The 20,960-nt window shown below is 42.2% G+C and overlaps 1 protein-coding gene across 2 annotated transcripts in view; it reads right to left on the bottom strand.

The window, feature by feature from the left end:
* Positions 1-1,076: 1,076 nt before the first annotated feature.
* Positions 1,077-20,960, bottom strand: part of RBM17 (RNA binding motif protein 17) — a 45,313-nt gene continuing 25,429 nt past the window's right edge. Inside the window, exons 11-13 of one of the 2 annotated variants that reach the window (XM_019738237.3) lie at positions 20,801-20,873; positions 3,907-4,073; positions 1,077-2,927 (exon numbers count right to left, since the gene is read on the bottom strand). In XM_019738237.3, the coding sequence (XP_019593796.1) occupies positions 3,955-4,073; positions 20,801-20,873 (192 nt within the window). In that variant the 3' untranslated portion in view covers positions 1,077-2,927; positions 3,907-3,954. Of the gene's footprint in view, positions 2,928-3,906; positions 4,074-19,291; positions 20,676-20,800; positions 20,874-20,960 lie in introns of those variants that run through there. The other variant, XM_019738239.3, reaches the window with a different exon arrangement.

Genomic DNA, 20,960 nt, shown 5'->3' with positions numbered 1-20,960 from the left:
GCTGAGGTGCCAACAAATGATGGGAGCGTGTCCAAAAGACACAGGGCTCAACTGGAAAGGGCTCCTCTGGGACAATCATGGAAGTAACAAATTGTGACCCACAGAATAAAGTAAGACCCCATGAGCCATACTGACATAAATAAACAGATAAACGCATAAACGGGAGGAAGGAAAGTTTTTCCTCACAAATTCTTGAATTTATAGAAAACATTAGCATTCTAGCTAATAAGTGTAGAAGGAATCACAGAACTAGAAAAGTCAGATGCCACAGCAATTAATAACTGTTTTGCACAACCCCAGTGGATGCTAAAATTAGTAAGCAAAACTATGAGAAACAGGATATTAACAGCTTCAAACCATCTCCCACAAGATAATTATCAATTACAAAGGGGAAAATGGTAACTTACAGTGGAAAATCCTGGAAGCCACCTTACCCAAGTGATCAAAGTCAATGTCACCAGTAACGGGCCCATCAGCATCACGTGCTTCTTGATACAATGCACTGAGAAGGACATGTCACATCTGTAGTGTTCTTGCCCAAAACGCCTCACTTGAATTTTATCATGAGGAAACAGGAGACATCGAAAATAAGGGACATTCTGCAAAATAACTAGCAAGTACTTCTTCAAACATGTCAAAATCAGGCAAGACAAACAAAGACTGAGGACACGCTCCAGACTGAAGGAGACTAACGAGACATAATGACTAAATGGAACGTGCGATACTGGCCTGCATCCTGAACCACAAAAGGGACACTCATTCGTAGGACAGCTGGTAAAATTTGAATAGTATTGTACCGATATTCATTTCTAGATTTTGATCATTGTGTTGTGGTTATGTAACATTTGGGAAGTTGGCGTGAAGGGCCTATGAGAATCCTTTGTGCTCATTAGAACATTTTTGTAAGTCTGAAAGGAATTCAAAATGAAAAGATTTAAAAAAATTAAAAAGTAATTTAGATGCTGGAAAAGTCACTAAGTGAGAAAACTCCCAAATTGATCTGGCTGTGTAATCAGCTACTACTAATTACTGTTACTAATTTCCAGGCAGCGTAATGATGAGCATTACAAATTTAGTGGCTTAAAATACTTCCCATTTATTAGTTCGCAGTTCCGGGGGTCAGAAGTCACACAGTGCAACTGGGTTCTTTTCTCACAAGGCTGAAACTGAGGTGTTGCTGGGGCTGAGTTCCCATGAGGAGACTCTGGAGAAAAGCCCACTTCCAAGGTCATTCTCATTGGCAGAATTCAGTTTCTGTGGTTGGAGGAATAAGGTACCCATTTCCTTGCTGGCTGTCAGCTGGCACTACTCTCAGCCTCCAGACGCCGCCTGCACTCTTGGCCACACAGCCCTTCCATCTTCAAGTCAGCCAGGGCAGGCTGAGTCCTTCTCATGCTTTGAACTCTGACTTCTTTTGGAACCAGCTGGAGAAAACTGTCTGCCTTAAGTCACCCAGGCATCTGATGTGGCACCTTAATTATATCTGCAAATCCCCTTCACGGCAGTACCTAGATTAGTGTTTGAATGAATGTGTGTACATCAGGCCTGGGAATCGTGGGGCCATATAAGAATCCTGCTTACCACAGAGAGTAATTTCTTAAACACATGGCTATGAACTGGCAAGAGGCTTATGGATGGGGGGCAGGAAATGGGCTACCTGTAATGAGGATGTGAGCTGTCAAATGCCCCTCCAAGTCAGTCTGACCTGGCTCAGCTAAGGGATTATCCTCAGAGAGGGCCAACTTTCCCTAATAATCCTATTTAAACTCTATTTCTGTGTACAGCCTCGATTGTGTTGGAATGTAATTAATTATCCTCTCTTCCATCCTGTTGAAGTTTCAGAAATCAGGATTTAGTCTCTTTTCAAATCTTTGATGAATTAATATCCCTGATGGAAGGAGAGTACCATTGTATCTAATGTTCCACTGTCCTTGCGACTTTGCACATGCCGTGCAATTCCAGCCAGGGCACTTGGGAATGTGTGCCCTGAGCTGGACCAGCTCCCTGCCAGTCGGGGACAGTTACCCCTTTCTTCAGAAGGAAAGAGTAGCTGAAGTGAGACTCCAAAGTCAGCGGGAGGCCTTTGAGAGCTGTTCGCAGGGTTTAACTCCGGCCTCTGAAGCCCACTGAGTCCACAGCTGGTGTTGCCTTGAGGATGGAGCCATGGGGAATATCAGAGCCCTAAGTGACTCGGAACACAGCCAGCTTGCTCTTCTGAAGCCAACTCCCATCAATGTATAACCAGGCCAATTTTTTTGTGTTACCGAGAGCTTTCATCTATTTTTTCATAGCACCCTGGCACGTTTCTGACTGAAGCAGAGGCGAGCACTCACCTCCTTTCACTGACAACAAAGCTGGCCTTAGCTAGGGGAAGTGGCTTGCCCTGGTTGCTCGGCCAAAGGCAGAGCCGAGACCCAGATCTAGGCTTCTTGATCAATGCCACCGTTCTGTGTCACGCTGTCCTTCTCCAGGGAGCTGTGTTCTCTCCTCCTGTCATTGTTGTACGAGTGGGACGTCACAGTCCTCAGAGGGTTAGCTGAGCTGGGGCCGAGGTCCTTTCAATCCCAGTGTCTTTAGTCTTAATAACCTATTTACGGCTAAGGAGCAAGGCTGCCTCTTTCCCAGAAATCAGACTAAACGTCTCAGGCCAACTGGTAGCTTTCCACGTCCATTATGGTCCTAGAATATGATGCTGGAGAGGAAAACAAGGCGTCTCAGAGATTTCAGCTGAGTCACATAATCACTCCTGAAGAGGAAGGGTCATTCTCCATTGTGGGGTTTCACTCCACCCGTAATAGGGACACGTTAGGTGGACCCAGGCTGGTGGGGGCGAGGTGAGGCCATGTGACCAAGTCCAGTGCTGACTAGTTGTCTGCTGGTGCGTCCACTCTGGCCACTGCTTCCTTCCTCTGCCTCTGTTTCCCTACCTGTAAAATGCAGGGAATATTAGTGTTGGCAGAGTGGAAGGTGGAACTGACTCTTACAAAAATGAAATATCGAATTCCTAACAGACAAACATGTAATTTTTACTGTAACTGAGGGTGGCTTTTATAGATACAGAAGACTGCTTGGAATTATTTCTACTTTCCATTAATATTCATTTTACTAAAATTCAAAATTTTAGGTTTTCCTTAAACTTTTAAGTTGAACTTAAACAGCATTAATTGACATAACTTTATTTTATAAAATGTAGTAAAATTAAACAGTCACTGTTAAGGAAAACCTTGACAACTGGTCCCATTCAGAAATTTAGTTTTTAAAGTACCCTTAACAATTTTAAACTGCATTTATTAAATTAACATTTTTTACTACTTTAGTTTGCTCACAAGCCTTCCCAAGTTCTTAACCAACTAAAAATGGTGAATCTTAAGTTCTCCAAAATGTTCCCATACCACTTACAATCTTAATAAAATTGTATTGCACCTGTTAGCTTAAATCACAAGTCTATATCAATTACTCAATGACATTTTTAAAACTGGAATCACAAGGTCTATTAGATACTCAAATTTGCCACATTCTCCTAAAATTGCAAGTTCTTAAAACACCAAATAGATACAGATCACCTAAACTTAACCCCAATATCTCAACAGTCTGAGTTGAATTTGCTTCACATTCTGCTGCTTACATAGAAACTTTCTCAGGGTTAAAAGAAACTTACTCAATAAAGAAACAATTATGTCATTGTCAGCAAGTCAGGGGGAAGTTACTTATAGACCAGAAAGCAATTAGGATGGCAAAAAACACAAAATAATGGTTTTCCAGACCTTCTGAATTGTGGGTTGTATTATTTTTGCAATAAAATGTTGAAAGCTAAAAAGAAAGCTAAATTATAGATCTGCCACTGGGGAATTTCTCGATAGGGTCTGACAGGAGCTTTTAAGCGATTACAAAGTGTCTGCTGCTTACTTGAAGGTGGCTTCACGAATTAGCCAGGCGATTCATCTCTAAGTGGTGTCATGTTCTGGAGGCACCCAGTGGCTGAGTCTGGGGCTTTGCCAGGCCATTGTGCAGTTTCCTCGGGCACAGGGCTGCACAGATGGAAGGACAGCTAATGACTGGCGAGAAGGATAGGCCTGTGGACGGTTAAAGAGAAAGCAAGTCAAAATCAGTTCCCTGGGGCAAGCGTGCTTCACTGGCACCTTGGAGGTAATCAGAACCCTTGGTTCTGAAGGACAGATAGCTAACTCAATGGAACTATGGCAAAGGGGCAGTTTTCTGAAGAATACTGAGCTTACTCAGGAGGAAAGACAGAGCATGCAAACCGCAGGGTTAGACAACTAGCTGCTGCGGGAATAGCACCATCACTGAGGTCCTAAGGTACCAGGCAGTTCCCACTGGAAGCACCAGTTCCAAGCTGGGGAGAGTAGTTTCCAAAGGAAGGAAGGGGTGGGCTGTTCAGGTCAAACCTGGTTCAGAGGAGCAGTTCGTCCCCTGGGGTTTCTCAACGCAGAACTAGTGCGTTTCATCACACGGGCCAGGAATCAGGAGACCTGAGCGCCGACTAACTTGCCGACGTTGGGCAAGCCCCTTCCCTTCTCACTGACCTGGTGATTCTGAAGTGACCAAAAGGCCTTGAAAGGGCTGTGCCAAGCCTGAATTAGGGAAAGGCCGATCAGGGAGCAAAGGAGAGGGAATAAGAGCACAGAGCAGATGGACGGGCATTTCGTACCCAGCAAACACCCTGAAGGAAACAGGACTTTAGACAGAAGGTCACTGGCCATGGAAATTGCGTGGCCAGACACAAAAAAAAAAAGGAAGAGAGAGGCTGGTAGCCCAAGTTGCCGCAGGCCAGGTCCCCCACCCCTCATTTTATTCCTCCCCGAATCAAACTTCTGGCACCTATGATACTAGGTTGGTGCAAAAGTAATTGTGGTTTAAAAGGGTAAAAATGGCAAAATCCACAACTACTTGTGCACCAAGCTAATACTATTCGAAAGTGGAGTGATGTTTTACATCAGCCTGTTCACTGACGTTTCCCTCAAGACTGAGCTCAGCGTCTGCCTGGTCATAGCAGGTCAACGAACATTTATTGGATGGATGACGAATGGCTGTTTGGAAGACTGTGCTCCAAAAAGCTTAGAGCTATGGCACTCCTCTTTGTCATCTTCAGCTCTGAGACTGGTTCATGGAGATGCCACTAATTGTTTGTTAAATGAGTCAGCAGCTACCTTTGCTGCGGAATATGGATCCATTTTTCCATGTGGCTTGGACTCCAATTGTGTCTTGTCCCTTGTTTTGCGGGGGCACAGGAAATGCTCAGTAGACATTCGTGGAAATGCAATCAAATAAGCAATATGCTCTGTATTCAATTACAAAAATGACCCTGGGAGCCACTCATTTTCAATTACCAAATTGTGTTATCAGTTAGGGATGCTTCTGTCCACAAGCAAGACAAACCCCCATCGTCTGTGACTTAAACAAGTAAGGGCTTCTTTCCTGGTGTCAGCAGTCCAGGGCTGGGGCCGTGCTTCCGGTGTTCTGTCCCACCAACTGCACCGTAGCAAGGAGGCTTCTTGCTCAGTCTGACCCCTGCTGTCATCACCAGGCAACACGTCCCCATCTTTCAAGGTTGAACTGGGACAAAGGAGTAGCACCAGCTCATCCTTCTTTCACCAGGAAAGACCCCAGCAATGTCTACTTTCATCTCATTGGACAGAGGCCTAAGGTGGGTGCTGGGCAGCAGAACATGTGTTTCCTACGGTCGGGGCAGGGGATGGCTTGTCACCACAGCGCTCCTGTAGCGAGGAGAGGGTCTGAGGGCCATTTAGCCCTGTTCACAATGACTGGACCTTAGTTGGGAGAAACATTCTCTCTGGTATATTTGAGGTGCTTCATATCCCAGGCCTCAAAACTTACTCAAAGCAAATGTTTTACACAAGCACCAGTATTGTTTCAGATTCCCAAGATAAGTCTGAAGTTCACAGTTGACTTGCTGTCTTGCAGGTAAGTCCAACATCATGGCTTTGCCATCTGACTGAGGAGACTCTGTGGCCCGTCTCTGGTTGGCTGATGAGGACTTAGAACTGAAAGTTTCCTCCGCCTCTGGCTGGGCAGGAGGAGTCTACTTGCCTTTCAAGGAAAGCTGTGTGAGCCGGAGAAACACCTGAAGTTTGGGTGTGGATAGGTGTTCAGTGACTTCAGTAAAGGGTTCATGCTCCAAAATGATTTATTTTAATATGGCTCTAAGAGCTAGAAAAAGAAAAAAGAACCTCTTTTCTCTAAGCCCTGGGTGTTTACCAGGCCAATTATGCCTTCACTTGTTTACCAGCATTATCGTTTGCAGTTTAAAACCTATTTGTGCCTATATTTTCAACATGATTTGGGCACAGCCTGTAGACATGTATTTTTACTTTAACACAGTGCCGAACAGAATGGTAAGCATTTAATAAATACTTTTTTAGTGGCTAACTGGTATGAAAATATGTAATTTCTTTTTTTTTTTTTTGAAAATATGTAATTTCTGTGAATACTTTTCAGCTTGTCCCCGTCAACAAATAAATTACTTGATCTGACTTAAATGATTACTCTCTGTAGATAAGCAGAGACATGGCATCGTAACACTAGAAAAAGCAAGATATATCGCTATTCCCCCCTTGCCCAATATTTCCAAATTGACTTGTTTCCAAAGGAAGTTCAATATCTTAATCTGGTCTTTTTTTCCCCTTCAAGCCCTGGGAAGATGAACTATTTCAACACAAATAAGCTCACTAAGGGCTATCAAATAGCACAGAGCATGGAAGGTACCACCCAGATGGAAATGTTTCAGTCTCTGGAAACAACTTCTGGGTCTGCCTGAAAGGTTTGTCATTATGGAGGGGACTAGCTCTTCAGTGAGGGCTGTGTGGGTGATCAGTGGGAAACCTGAAAGGACATGTGAGGAGGAAGGTTTATTTTTGTCAGAAAACAGGCATCTGTCTAATCGCTTGGAGGAAAAAGCAATGCCTTTATTCTTGCAGTCATTGTTATAAAAAATAATATTGATGAGATGTAGCAAAATGTGGAAGTTATAAAGTACCCTTGTTGCTGAGATGAATGATTCATGAGTTTTATAAGCAACTGTCCACTAAGAAGTCTACAGAGAACCTGAGACTCTATTAAAGTGAGAATTATCTCTTTTTATTTCTTCAAGGAAAAGGATGAATTCTTTGGCGCTCTCAAGCAGAGGCCATCCTACACCATGCGCTGCCACTCAGAGTGTATTATACCCCAAGACAAGGAACGTATGAGAAGACAGAGACCCATCACAGGTGTGCCCTACGTGCCATGGGCCCCATTGCCATTCTCCTGTCCCAGTTCCGATTCCCTCCCCGACCCACCTCCCAAGTCCTGGACTTGAGCTGAGAAACGCCTGAGCCCTTCCTACCAGGACGTCTTGACAAGGCACACTGAAATACGTTCATTGGCAGGGCAGCGACAACGGTTCGGGCTATGAAGTCTCAAAAGAAGACAGAAATATGAAGAACTTGAGAGGAACACAATTTTTGTGGGGAGGAAGCTCATCTCAGCAGGAACATTAAAAATAGGTGGACTGAGAAAAAGGCAAAGTGAGTCAGACTGTGAGTCAAAGTGAAGATGATGACTCACTGGGCCAGGGGAGCTGTGAGGTGACAGGAAGTGAGAAAAATCCTCCTCCTCCATCCTCGTCCCGGTCTCCCGAAGACTTCCTACAGGGCTACAGGTTTCATTTTTAGTGAATATAATGTCTTGACCAAAAAAGGTCTTCCCTTTGGTTTTCTCTGAAAACGTCCAGACTTATCAGATTGTTGCAGAAACCCTAACTCTTTTCATACCTTTGGATGCTTAATAAATGCTCTTAGGAAGGAGCATGAAAGAGAATGTACTTGGAAGAGCAGCACAGAGGAGACGGGAAGAGAGGGGCACTGATTTCTGTGACCTGAGGGAATCTTGGGGCAGGGTACAGGAGGCTGGGGCTTATGCGTAACTATAACGTAAGCACATAGAGTGATGCTGGCCAAACAGCAGATGTTAAGCATCATAACCGCCCTTGAGCTTCTAACGTCACGCAGTAGCTCTGAATTTCATTAAATAAAAGTTATTTCAGGAGTTCTTCAGTCAACTCTGATTCCTGCAAACATAGATCACTTTTTAAGAGAAAAAAAATGATCATGACATTTAGAAAATCATTTAATAAGCACCATAACCTTTGGAGATTCATTTAAGCGGCTTTCTTTACATGTTGTGAGGAAAAATAAGACAAGCTGCCCCGACTGTGGACGATTTCTGTGTGCCTAATACCCACTCACCCTCTTTTCCTGAGGAAGAGAACTTGCAAGCTTTAGCAGGACACAAAGCTGTCTGAAATAAGGCTGCCCCCGGCCTCAGGTGTGGCTAGCCATGCATTTGACAAAGTTCTGTCCAATGTGATGTACGTAGAAACAGTGCATTGCAGGATTAAAGAACAGCTGGCATGTGCCTCAGAAACTCTTCTACCCATTTTTCCTTCTTGTAGGTGGAAGGCAGATATGACGGATGAAACTTAAGCAGCCATCACAGATCAGAAGTGGAAGGCACATGCCAAGGATGGCAGAGTTTAGACAGACAGCATCTGGGTTCCCAATACCTTCACCTAGCCACCTCTGAACTGCTTATCCTGGAACTTTTCTGTGAGGGGCAAAAAAATACTGTAATGTAAGCTACTGTACTGGGTTGAATAGTGTACCCCCAAATTTCTGTCTTTTCCAGGACCTCAGAATGCAACCTTATTTGGAAACAGTGTCTTTGCAAATGTATTTAGTCAGGATGAGCTCTCACTGGGTTAGTGTGGGCCCTAATCCAATACGTCTGGTGTCCCTATGAGACAGAGACAGGACAGTCTGTGATGACAATGGGAGCGATACATCTCTAAGCCACAAAGTACCAAAGATGGCCAGTAACCACCAGAAGCTGGGAAGAGGCAAGAAGTATTGTCTCCAGAGCCTTCAGAGAGCACGGCCCTGCCGACACCTGCATTTCAGACTTGCAGCTTCCAGAGCTGTAAGAGCATAAATTTTTGTTGTGTTAAGCCACCTGGTTTGTGGGAATTTGCTATGGCAAGTCCAGAAAACAGTCACAGCTGTGCTTATATTTTGCTGTCTTTGCTATGAGGCTGAACGTAACCCTTATATTCGAATCATGCAAAACACACTGCTTTCCTCGTGGACTCTAATGGCAGCTCTCTCGGGAACGGGAAATTTCACTGGCAAATGGCTGGTATTCCCACTGACTCATAGGTGATAAGGAGTTTTATTACCAGCTCCACTCTGACTCTGCCCAGAACCTTCCTCTCTGCAGCTCCTACCGAGATTCAGCAGTGACCACCTTTCTTCATAATTTGATAAAAATGCGGTATGAGGTAAGAATTCACAGATTACTCAGAGCTTCATTTCTCTTTCATTCTTGTTCCGTCTTCTCTCTTTACCCTTCTTCTTTCTCTATCTACCTCCTGACCCATCCATTCTGGGCAAGTAACCTTTGGGTCATCCCAGAAACGAATCTCAAAGCGCTTACTGGGGAGAATATTTCAGACCTGGCTAGAGTCGCTAAGGTAACGGGGTCTTCTATACTTCCAAATTTCAGATATATAATTGCATTAACTCTAAAAAAGAAAAAAAAGAAAAGAAAAAACCTAACAATGACAACCAGCGTTTTAGTTGGATAATTGCCATGTCAAGTGAACTAGGTAAGAGGTGCTTTCAAAGCAACAAGAGCCTGGCTCTTTGCTTCTCCTCCTAATGTGAAGGCCAAGTGCAAACATGAAGAGCAAACACAACCTTTGCTGACAGCCTAATCCTTCAATGCCTCTGTCGCAGCAGCAGCGGACTGCCAGGAACACGCGGGCAAGTCTGTCCTTTTCCAACATTTATCTCTCGATGTTCAATCGCATTAATGCCTCAGATGAATCAAGGAAACACTTCAAATGTCCCCTTAGGTATGGAAACCCTTTTTCAGTGATGGCAGAGGTTAGAAGAGTCTGCAAAATTTTTCAAAAATAAAATCAAGTTTGTTTTAAGTGCATTGATACGTATTATGAATTCCTTTAAACATCACAAGCCTTAACTTACTGATAAAAAGTCAAGAATAATTGTTTGTCCACGAGTCACACCCAAAATGTTCAGATCTCCAAGAACTCGTCATCCATTCATTAAACAGATATTAGAGAGTCTACCACGTGCCAGCAGGTCCTGGGCATATTGGAAGGAGACACTTGCTGTGCTTGTCATTTTTACGGCCTAGTGGGAACAGACTTGCAGCCACACAATCTCAGGGTGTCAAGTGCTATGATACAGGCTGACAGAGGGTGTAACGGGAGCAGCGCCCACACCTACGGTGGATTATACTCACGTGTATGTGTGTACATATGTGGATGAACATACAGGTAGGCACAGGTGTTAGAAGGCATTAATAACCTAAGCACTAAAACCTGAAGAACAAGCAGAAATTACATAGGGTGAGGTGGAGCGAGTGCCTGGAAGCCACACGAGGCAGAACTACGAGAAGGTCAGTGTGGCTGGCCTGGAGCAGGCCTGGGGGGTGGTGAGAGGTGAGGATGGAGAAGGCCACAGGCCATGAGACCAGGGGCTTTGTCCGGCATGTGAAGTATTCTCAGGGCAGCTCGGGCTGGGGGACCGACTCACCTAGGAGTAAAGCCTAGGCCTCAGGCTGAAATCAGGGAGTTAAACAATGCATGCTGAATTAAATGGGGGTAACCCCAGCTCACCGCCCAGAACACCAGCTGGGGAAGGTAGCCTTTCAGTTGTATCCAGCTAAAACTTGGAGGTCTCTAAGGAAAGGAGTTGTGAGTGAATATAAGTAGGCAACCAGAAGTCTTCCACACTCAGGGTGGCTTGTCTTATTATTTTCTTGCTGTTGTTTGTTTATCTTGGCCACATGTATATTTCAAGTGCTGAGACAATGCCTGTACATACTCGTAGTAGCTGCTCAATAATATTTGTTGAAATAATAAAACAAGAAACCTCGTTAATATTAGATACAAAGAAAGCACAGAGAAAAAAAGGAAAGACCAAGATGAGTATATCAAAGAGAAAGAGAGTATATCAAAATAACATTTCAACAAGAGTTTAAGATCCAATATTTGATTAATTGGAGTTTCAGAAAAGGAAAACAGAAAATTAAACGAAGAAGCAATAATAATACAATACACAATACAAGATTAATTTCCCAGACCTTAAAGACACAAGTCTCTAGATTGAAAGGACCCACCACATCATAACATTTCTGAATATTGGAAATAAACATACCTAAACGTCTCTAGAGAGAAAAAGACATGTCACATTTAAAGAAAAATCAGAATAGCACTACATTTCCCAACATCAACCATAATAACCAAAATAAAATGGAGTAATATCTCAGAAGTCTGATGGAATACAGTTAAAATCCAGCCACATATGTAGGCATAGAAATTGAGGATGGGGGTAGAATAAAAACATTTTCGGATGTACAAAAACTAACAAAATTCTCATGAAGTTCTTGGGGGGAATGTACTGTATTTCCCCCAAAATAAGACCGGGTCTTATATTAATTTTTGCTCCAAAAGATGTATTGGGGCTTATGCTCAGGGGATGTCATCCTGAAAAATCATGCTAGGGCTTATTTTCTGATTAGGTCTTTTTTGGGGGGAAACATGGTATTTTGTGAATGTAAGAACACAGAAGACAGGAGACTCTAAAAATAAGGTACCCGACACAGAAACACAGGGAAGTCTCAAGAGGCGATGTGCAGTGGACCTAGAAAGTGACCATCTGGATTGGGGCAGAAGGCCAGAGCCTTCTGAGGGGCAAGTTAGGTCTGCAGGAAAATCCCAAAGCTAAATAGGTTCATTGATATACTTGACCTGGGGAGAAAATACTAGCAGATCAAAACCAATGGAAGAATGAGGAAAACTGAAAAATTTTAAATACATAACACTAAACAATTTTTAAAAACTAGACAATTATTATTCACTCTAGGAAAACCCAAAAGTTATATAAGGAAATAATCATAATATACTACCTTGATCATAAGGGACTTATTTATATACTAGTAAGCTAGCAGTGACTATTGCTTTAACACAACATTTTGATGTAAATGTATTAGAAGAATCAGGGAGGGGAAATGGGACATGCGAGCTGGGTTAAGAGGGCTCAATCTTCATCTCCCGTAACAGAAAATTATTAGAAAAATGTTAAAAAATAATGAATCAAGAAAGAGCATTATAAGTAACTGAATTAGAAATAGGGAAATAAAGGCCATAAAAAGATAGTTACAAGAGCTCAGTGTGTTTTCCTTTGGGGAACAGGACTGGTGGGGGGGGGAGGGCTGCTCTAATTTGCTATGAGCTTTGGAGCACTTAGTTGACTTTATAATTATGTGCCTGTATTACTTTGACAAAAATTAAAGTTAACAACTGAAAATACGAATTACAGCCCTGAAGTTACTTTTCAACCCAAATTTTGGTAATAATTATGTAAAATTCAGTTTAGAATGAAGTAGAATCAACACAGTTGGCCCCTCATAAAATACTCCTATCTATACTTGTCTAGGGTAGTTTATTGACTTGCCATCAGTTTATTTCCGAAGTGATACAGCACCAGCCATGATTTTGTTATTGATCATGACCCTAAAAACAGTATTGTAAGTAACTGCAAAGTGTGTCTCCACTAGCTTAAGGATTTTTGCCAAACTATCACTTTGATTCCATTTGTTCCTTCTGTTTTCCCAAGATAAATCAGTAATAAAATTCCCTTGACAACTCCATAATTGAGGACCCATTTCCTCCCCTTAGGTAACATCTGGTTTCAGCAAGCCACATACCTGCCCCACAGGCTGTTACAAACCCATCCACGTGGGACAGGGCCTTAGCTTATCAGAAACTTTGGAAACTTCATGTGTTCACTGCTGAGTCAGGATACTTAAGTTGTGGGAGAAAAGTCTAACAGGAAAAGGATAACAGAAGAGATAAAGAGGTATTTTTAATATCGTGTGAGAGTGCAGAGGGAAAAAGGTGGCCGCTAAACAAAAAGCCCCAGCTGCTACCAAATCCGGAAGTAGCCAGTATCCTGAAACAATTAAAAATATCTGCAGACCATATAACAAACTTGTAACAACACTCTTTCTGTTATCACAGTTGTATGAACCAAGGCATTCTACATGCAAAATATTTCCCTAAACTTCCCCTTTCTCACTCTTTAAAAAAAGTTTTAGGTTACTTTTAAAACAATTCTATTTTGTGAATGTCTTGCTGATAACAGAAACAAAGGCAACTTACTAAACAGCATCTCACAGAACAGGATCTATGTGTTACTCTTCAGTTAGCAAATATATCTTAACTGAGTACTGAGTAAGAGGAATACACTTCTAGAAGGAAAGTGCTACTTAGGAAATTACTAATTTTTCCATATTTCCAATTTTTCCATATTTAATATCAAATGTCATTATTAAATTCATTGGTCTTCAAAAGATCTAAACATCTTTAGAGTATCCTGCTTTAAAAAAATAAAACAACACACACAGCTCCATAATTTAGATATAGCTAGACTCTTAAGTTTCTGGTCCAGAACTCAAACACTTGTATATGTTACTGCTAAGGTTTCCAGGTGGGAATTCCCACCCATTCTCAGGAATTTTTTGCGCTTTTCCCATTCTTGAATCCCGAGAAAAGTTCGTCGGGGTACAGGGAAAATGGGCTCCTTGAACCCAGGTGGTTGGTAGTATTGGCCGTCACTTTGTGGAAATGATTCATTGTGGAGAACAGAAAACAATTTATATCTTGGGATTCAGGAAAGGGAAAACGAAAAAAATTCCTGAGATCAGGTGGGAATTCCCACCTGGAAACCCTAGTTACTGCGTTAGATCAGAGGTCAGTGAGTAAAAAAGAAAGACCAATCCAGAAAACAAACTGATTAAGAAAGAGATACAACGAAGGAAGGAAATGAATGAAGAACTATTACATGAAAAATTTCCAGGATATGAATTCAAAGGACATGACTTTTCCAGACTGAAAGAGTCCATCCCCCATGCCCTGAATCACGAATGGAGATACTCACCAAGACACATAATCACGAAACCTGACAACAGTGGCTCTGAAATCTTCCAGAGAGAAAAAAAGCAGATCCTAAAGGATGATACTGATTTTCTCAAAAGCAATATAGGCAGAGGACAGTGTAGCAATGCCTTCAAAATTCTGAGGGGAAAATGGGTTTTAATCAGGAATTCCATTATGTACCAAAATTACCAATTAAGTACAATGACAGAATTAGGATAAATGTTGTCTCCCATGTCTCTTTTCTCAGGAAACTTCTACAGGATAAACACCACCAAAAATAGGAAATCAAGGAAATGAAGATGTAGGATCCAGCACAGAGGATCCAACATGGGAGAGACAAGGAGAATTTGAATAATCCATCGACTTCCTAGAAAATGGGACCGTTAGCCTTCGAACAACCCTTCCTACCCTCCTCTATTCTTTCAATTTGTTCATAAAGCAACATTAAAAAACAAATTGTTTACACTATTATAACACTTTGTGTTATTCTCAGCGAAGCAGTTGTATACCTTGGTCTTCATTACACAACTTTTCCTGGAATTAAGTCAAGTTTTTCCTGGAACCAAGTCAGTACTCAGTAAACTGATTCCTTTTCCCTCATGGTGCCTTCTAAGAGCCTCCGTCTTCCTGCTCCCCTACGACTGAGTTCTCTAGGCCTCTTGCACAGCTGCTGGACCAAAATGTCCTTTCACCATCATCTTGGGATTACTTTTCCCTCTCCTGTGTTGGGCGCCCTATGTCCCTGAATCGATCTCATCTTTTACTGGATTTACTCCTTGAGTGGCAGTGGTTTGAAGAGTGAATGAAAATGAAGGATGTGGGGACTGAGTTCAGAGTATTCTTCTTAGATACCTGCTTAGGAAAAGAAAGCTAAAGCATCGTGGCAGTGGGAGGACGGAAGTAGCCTTATGAGGATGTATATAGGAATATGGAGGCAGAGACTATAGGCAACCCAGCTAAACAGTTACCATAGTTACTGCGAGGGCAGCAGAGGGCTGCTGTTTTCCATTGTAAGGCTTGGGGTGCCAATAAACCTTGCATGAGCAGCAATTCACTAGGTGCAAGGTTATTGTTGAAAAAATAGGGGGAAAGGGCGGATTCTCCAGGCACAGGCAAGAACCTGAGCAGAAAAGCCTGCCAATGTTTCTACCTGCTGGAACGTAAGGTGAAGGCATGCTGGGATAAGAACAAGCACAAGGGGAGGGGACAACTCCCTGGCCTATTAGCTTCCAGTCTAGACGTGGCTACGGAGAACAACCAGAAGCTTCTTTTCGATGGGAGTAACTTGAACAGCTGAGGTCTTACGCTGGCAGGTTAGAGGAGTGCAAGATCAGAGCAGGGAGACTAGTGGGAGACCAGTCTATTCTAGACAAGAGACGATAAGGGTCTGATATCAGGGAGTTCTGGGTTAATGTGAGAGAAAAGAAATAGATTGAACAGGTCTCAATTCAGATTGGGCTGGAATACAAGGGAAGGGGGAAAATCTAGGCTGATTCCTAGCTGTTTGACTTAGGTGATGGTTTCCAAATTAGAGAGCGTAGCAGGTTTGTAAGGGGAAGAGAGCAGTTTGGGACATGCCTTTGTGGCAGGAGGGGAACCTCTAACAGACAGGTGTGTATAGACCTGAAGTTTTGTAACCAGGGCTGGCTGAGATAAAGATTTGATGGGTGTTAGTCACAGCAGAAACCAAAGGCCAGGAGAGAAGGTAAACTCACCTGTGAGGGTGAAGGGTAAGCAATAAAGAGGAACCTTTAACAGGAAAAGTGGTCAGGGCCTCAGGAGAGGCGTGGTTAAGTGTCAAATGCCATAAAAGGTCAAGAAAGAGAAGTGAATGGATTCCCTGGTAGATGTGGGTCACTGCTCTTTAGCAGCCACTGAGGAAGCCTGATGGAAGTAACCTATAGGTCTAACTTGTAGTCAATTACAATCCCCATTCCTTAAGACGCCTGGCTTTGAAAAGAAGAAAGAGTAGAGGCCCTGGAGAGAAAGAGACTGAGCTAAAAATTCAAGGGTTTGACTTTTTTCCCCTAGAGAAGGGAGTGATTTGAGAATGTTCATATGCTTTAGAAGTCAGTACAGGGAAAGTTTGAAAATATGGGAGAGGCCAAACTAAATAGTCTTATGATACAATCCAGCAATCACACTCCTAGATATTTATCCAACTAATGTACAAACTGATGTCCACAAAAACCAGCACACGAATGTTTACAGCGGCTTTATCCATGATGGCCCAAAACTGGACGGGACCAAGTATTAGTCATTGATTAAAAACGAGCTATTAAGCCACAAGCAGGTATGGATGATTCTAAACAACACGATGCTAAGTGAAGGTAGCCTGTCTGCACAGGCCGCATGCTGTATGATTCCAATTGTATGACTTTCTGGAAAAGGCACAACTATGGAGACAGTCAACAGAGCAGCGGTTGCTGGTCATGGGGGGAGAGATGTGAAGAGAGATACAGCACAGGGGGCATTTTTTAGGGCAGTGAAACCATCTGTATGACACGAATGGTGAATACTAGATATTAACACATTGGTTGAAACCCATAAAACTTCACAGCTGAAAGAGTAAACCTTAACATAAATTTTAAAAAACTCATTTAGGTTGGGGAATCCCAGGATGAAATGCAAAATGTGACGAACAAATCTAAATGTTAACCTTACTGCAGGTTGGGGTGGGGAATAAAGTGTTGACTAATCACCTGAATTTCACTAAATGGCTACCGTGGCTTAACTGGGAAAGTAAAAAGCATTTCTAAAATTACCTAAAAAATACAGACTACACTGCCACTTGACAGCTCATTGGCTAGAAATATCACACAGCCACCTCTAGCTCCATGTAAAAATTTAATTTTTCCAGCCTTTAAAATAGAGGCATAGGAAAGAAAGGAAGAGTTTGGGAATAGGTGCTGGGATATGCGGTGGGTGTCTGCCAGTTGACCTCTTTGGCTCCCCCCAAATATTTTTTGTTCTTCCTATACATACATTTTAAGAGCACTGGCCCCCAAGAAATGACACCAAGTCTCTTCCAGTCCAAAATCTCTGGGTGAAATGCAGCTGTTGTGATCAGGTCCACATGTGGCCCGACGTGGTGCAGACCTACAGCTAAAAAGACAGGTTTATCTGCCCTGAACACAGGACCTAATGTACAAAGGCAGAAAAGAACCAGGTGCCTGCACGTTCTGCGCTTGGGTCAGCACAAAGGTCTTACCTAGATGGTCTTTAAACGGAGTCTTTTGCCTTGAGCTGCTGGTCTCTGGGGCTCTGTTTGGTCCCTTCTCCCCACCTTAACGGCTACCATCTCGAGGCAATTTGAAGCAGCATCTTTAATTCCATTTCTGCAAGACCACAATCTCCAATCTGAACTCCAGCTAAGGCTGCTGCTGGGCCCCTTGGTACACTTTCAACTACGGCAGGTTTTCCCAAATTAGCAGGACTCTAAGTCCTGCTCTCAATCACCTCTGACTACAGCCTGCAAGCCCTGAAAGCTTTTTAGCAAGGCTGTGCTTCTTCCCTCTGCTTTCAAGGCAGCTTCCTTTAGCCTGACTTTATTGCTCTTTTGTAGGACTTTGCAGCCTGCATTTATTCAACACTTCTGTGATACTGCTTTCCATGTATGATTTGGTTAATCTTCCCAATTATTCTAAGTAGGTGCGATCAGCTTTTCTATTTTCAGCCAAGGCACCTAGTCACACAGCAAGTGAGCAGAACCAGGGTTTGACTCCATGCTGTCTGGCACCCACACAGCCTGCCTAAGAAGTGACCAAACACATGCTAACACCCGGCAGCTCCCGTTATTTCCCTCCACACCAGTCTGCTCTGTATGCTGAAGTACAGCAACAGTTTGGCAAGATGTCTTGCTACCAAACAACTAGTTTCCCTAACTAACCCAGAACAGGGGAGCCTCCTGTCTTACCTCCTCCATCTTCTAGGATTTATCATTTGCAATTCCAGACTATCAACTTGTTTATCGGTCCGTTGTTCTTAGTTGCAAATGAAAGAACTCACTCCGGCCTATCTAAACAGAAAGGGAACTTCTACAAAAAAAAAAAAAAAAAAAAAATCCACCAAAAAAACAAACTAGATAGTAAACCGAATCCCCAGACACGTCCCAGTCTCACTTGGAGGTTTAATATAAAGCAAGAAAACTCCGAAATCACACCTAGGAACTGCTCCAAAGACTGCCCTGCCACACAAGTGGCCCCTGAACACATGCCAGTCCAGATGACAAGGTCTCCCACCACTGCCCCAGTGTGCCCACCCCTCGCAAGCATGAGCATGGCCTGTACAAGCTCTGCTCCAAGCTGAAGCTTTGGGTTGGCACATCTGATGGGAACAGCCCAGGGTGGGGCCCCACCTTAGCTGTGACACAGCAAGTTCTAGTCCCTACCTTGGGTGGGGGGTGAATTTAAATGCAGGAAATCCCCCAAACACAGGAAGGGCTTTCTGAAGATCACAGGTGGGCCAAAGACAAACGTCCATTAGTCTGAATCTTTCTAGTTATATTGTAGCTTCATTAATTTTTAATTTTTATTGGAATTTTTTTTTTTTTTTTAAAGAGAAGCCTCTATTTCCTTGTTTCACAAATAAAGCTGGCTGTGCTATATTAGAATTTTTACATTGACGTTAATTTGAGTTAATATTTAAAATTAATTTCTAATTTCTCATGCACTATCTTGCAGGAGACTTAGAAATTATTCCACTATCAGAAAATTCACTGCAAACAATGCACTACATGATGAATGCAGTCGTGGATAATTTGAAAAGTAGTAATTAGAGTGGAGAGAAAGATATTCACTAAGCTGTGCCCGTGCTACTGAAAATCACAGTGGAAGTCACCTGCATTTCTCTGGTTGCTGACCATGAGCATGTTGGAAAAAGCCACCTAAATGCAAATAAACAATGCTGTTACTATAAAGCAAAATAATAATAATGCAGGTATGATAGGCAGTTGGGAGCGTATACTTTGAGAACATTATAGAGTTTACAAAAATTCCACTAAGCCATCTTCATAAATACTCAGCACACGCTCAGTTAGGTACTTGCAAGCCCAAGCATGGCTCCGTCAGTGCTGAGTCGCTAGGTCCTCAGACCTATTCAAGTTTCAGGGCTGCTCTTGGTTCTAATGTCCTGCAAAACGCTCAGTTACGTCATTCTTTAACCCAAGCTCATTTTACAGAATATGTGCACTTTTATCCCAAAAACCAAGTCTCCACTCAATTTTACTCAGTAAAATAATACCACAAAAGAGAAAATGTTATTCTTTTATTTATGTTAAATAAAAACATGAGAAAATCCTTTTTTAAAAAGGGTCAGAATATTCCTTATGTCTCCAAACCGAGTCCATGGATGCAAAGAAATGTTGAGTGCTTTCTTCCCCCAAAGGGTCACAACACACTTTCATGTCATAATAACCTAGAGACACAACATTGGTGCATGGCCTTCAGCTGCCACCTCAGGAGAGTCACATGCAATATTTGGGCAAGCAGGGAACAGAACAGGCAAAAGTATATTCTGGAAACACTTCCCCTCTGGCAATGAACCTCAGTATCAAATATCTTCACCTTTTCTTTTGCACGATCCTGCTAAAAGCCATACACACCACTGCACTTCAGTGGTACAATTTTTCATAATTCTGGAATTATATTAATTGGCAGTACAGTTTAAGTAGCTGATGTGGCTGAATTTTATAAATTTTAAAATTACATATAAGAACTAACACTACTGCAAATTTTGCCAGTAGAAATGTGACCCCAAGTAACTACCATTTCCAAAACATTATGAGCACACATTTACAATGTACCCGTGAGGTTCTGAATTAACTTGTCATTTCTGATCTACACTAAAAACTATGCTTGAATCTCTGAAAACAAATGCTAGATTCATGATTTCTATCCCCTAAATCCATCACAAACCCTACAATCTGACTTAGCTTAATCAAAAATTATTCATCCATACAGATCATGGTAGGTTCACAATTCTTCAACCTTAGCTCAGGTCGTAAAGAGTGTTCTATGATTGGAGTCAATAATAAGAATTTCTCTGTTAGAGAAAGCAGACATTTTCACCTTTGGCAGAATGCCAAGATGATACTTTATTATAGAATTTATGAAGCTACAATTTAGTAACTTGCAGATTTTATTAAAATGAATCAAAAAGGAATGAAAGAAAGAAAAGGATAACTTAATACAACCCCATACCCAAAACTTTCTAGGTTTTTTTAGTGCAAGAAATGCTGTTATCACTGAAGCACTTGAGAATCATCATGAAATCCTAGCAAAAAAAAGGTAATCACCTCAGAAGTGGTAATAAAAAAGAGAAACAACCAGAGAGGCACACAGATTGTTTTTTTTTTTTTTTAAAGGATTTTTATACTATATTAAAAAACCACAAAATAAAAAAGGGATCAATCAACATATATCTTAGCAGTCCTTCTGCGAGTCTCTGTACCCAACAGCCACGCAGGCTGGCTGCCGCCTTTTTCTTCTCTGCTCAGCTTCAGCTTGCAGCTCGTGCTCTAATTCTTAAAATCAAACTTGTTCCGCCAAATCCAAGACCCTGAATTTATCCAAATTGTAGAAACATGCTTTTACTACCCGTCCACCAAAATACCTCCCATTCAGATCAACGACAGCTAAAAGGCAAACAAGACAGTCAGTTAATACAGGAATCCTAAGAAACGTTACAAAAACATGTTTTAATGAGGACAAGATCACAAATTCAACTTTTTTATTCTTTACGTTTAGCTGTATAACTTACCTTTAATTGCAGATTCAACCCTCTCAAATTCTAAAAATATTCGTACTGCTTCATCATCAGGGGCACCGGGAATCTGGGCAAGAAAGTACAATAGCTAGTTATCGCCTGAGATATCACTAAATGTGAGTTTTCTTCTCTAAATGATTTCTGTCAGAGTAAG

This window comes from Rhinolophus sinicus, chromosome 1, assembly GCF_057876585.1.
Source record: "Rhinolophus sinicus isolate RSI-liver-muscle chromosome 1, RSI-T2T, whole genome shotgun sequence".
NCBI lineage: Eukaryota > Metazoa > Chordata > Mammalia > Chiroptera > Rhinolophidae > Rhinolophus > Rhinolophus sinicus.
The sequence above is the reverse complement of the archived record's forward strand: the minus strand, read 5'-3'. Positions and strand labels throughout refer to the sequence as shown.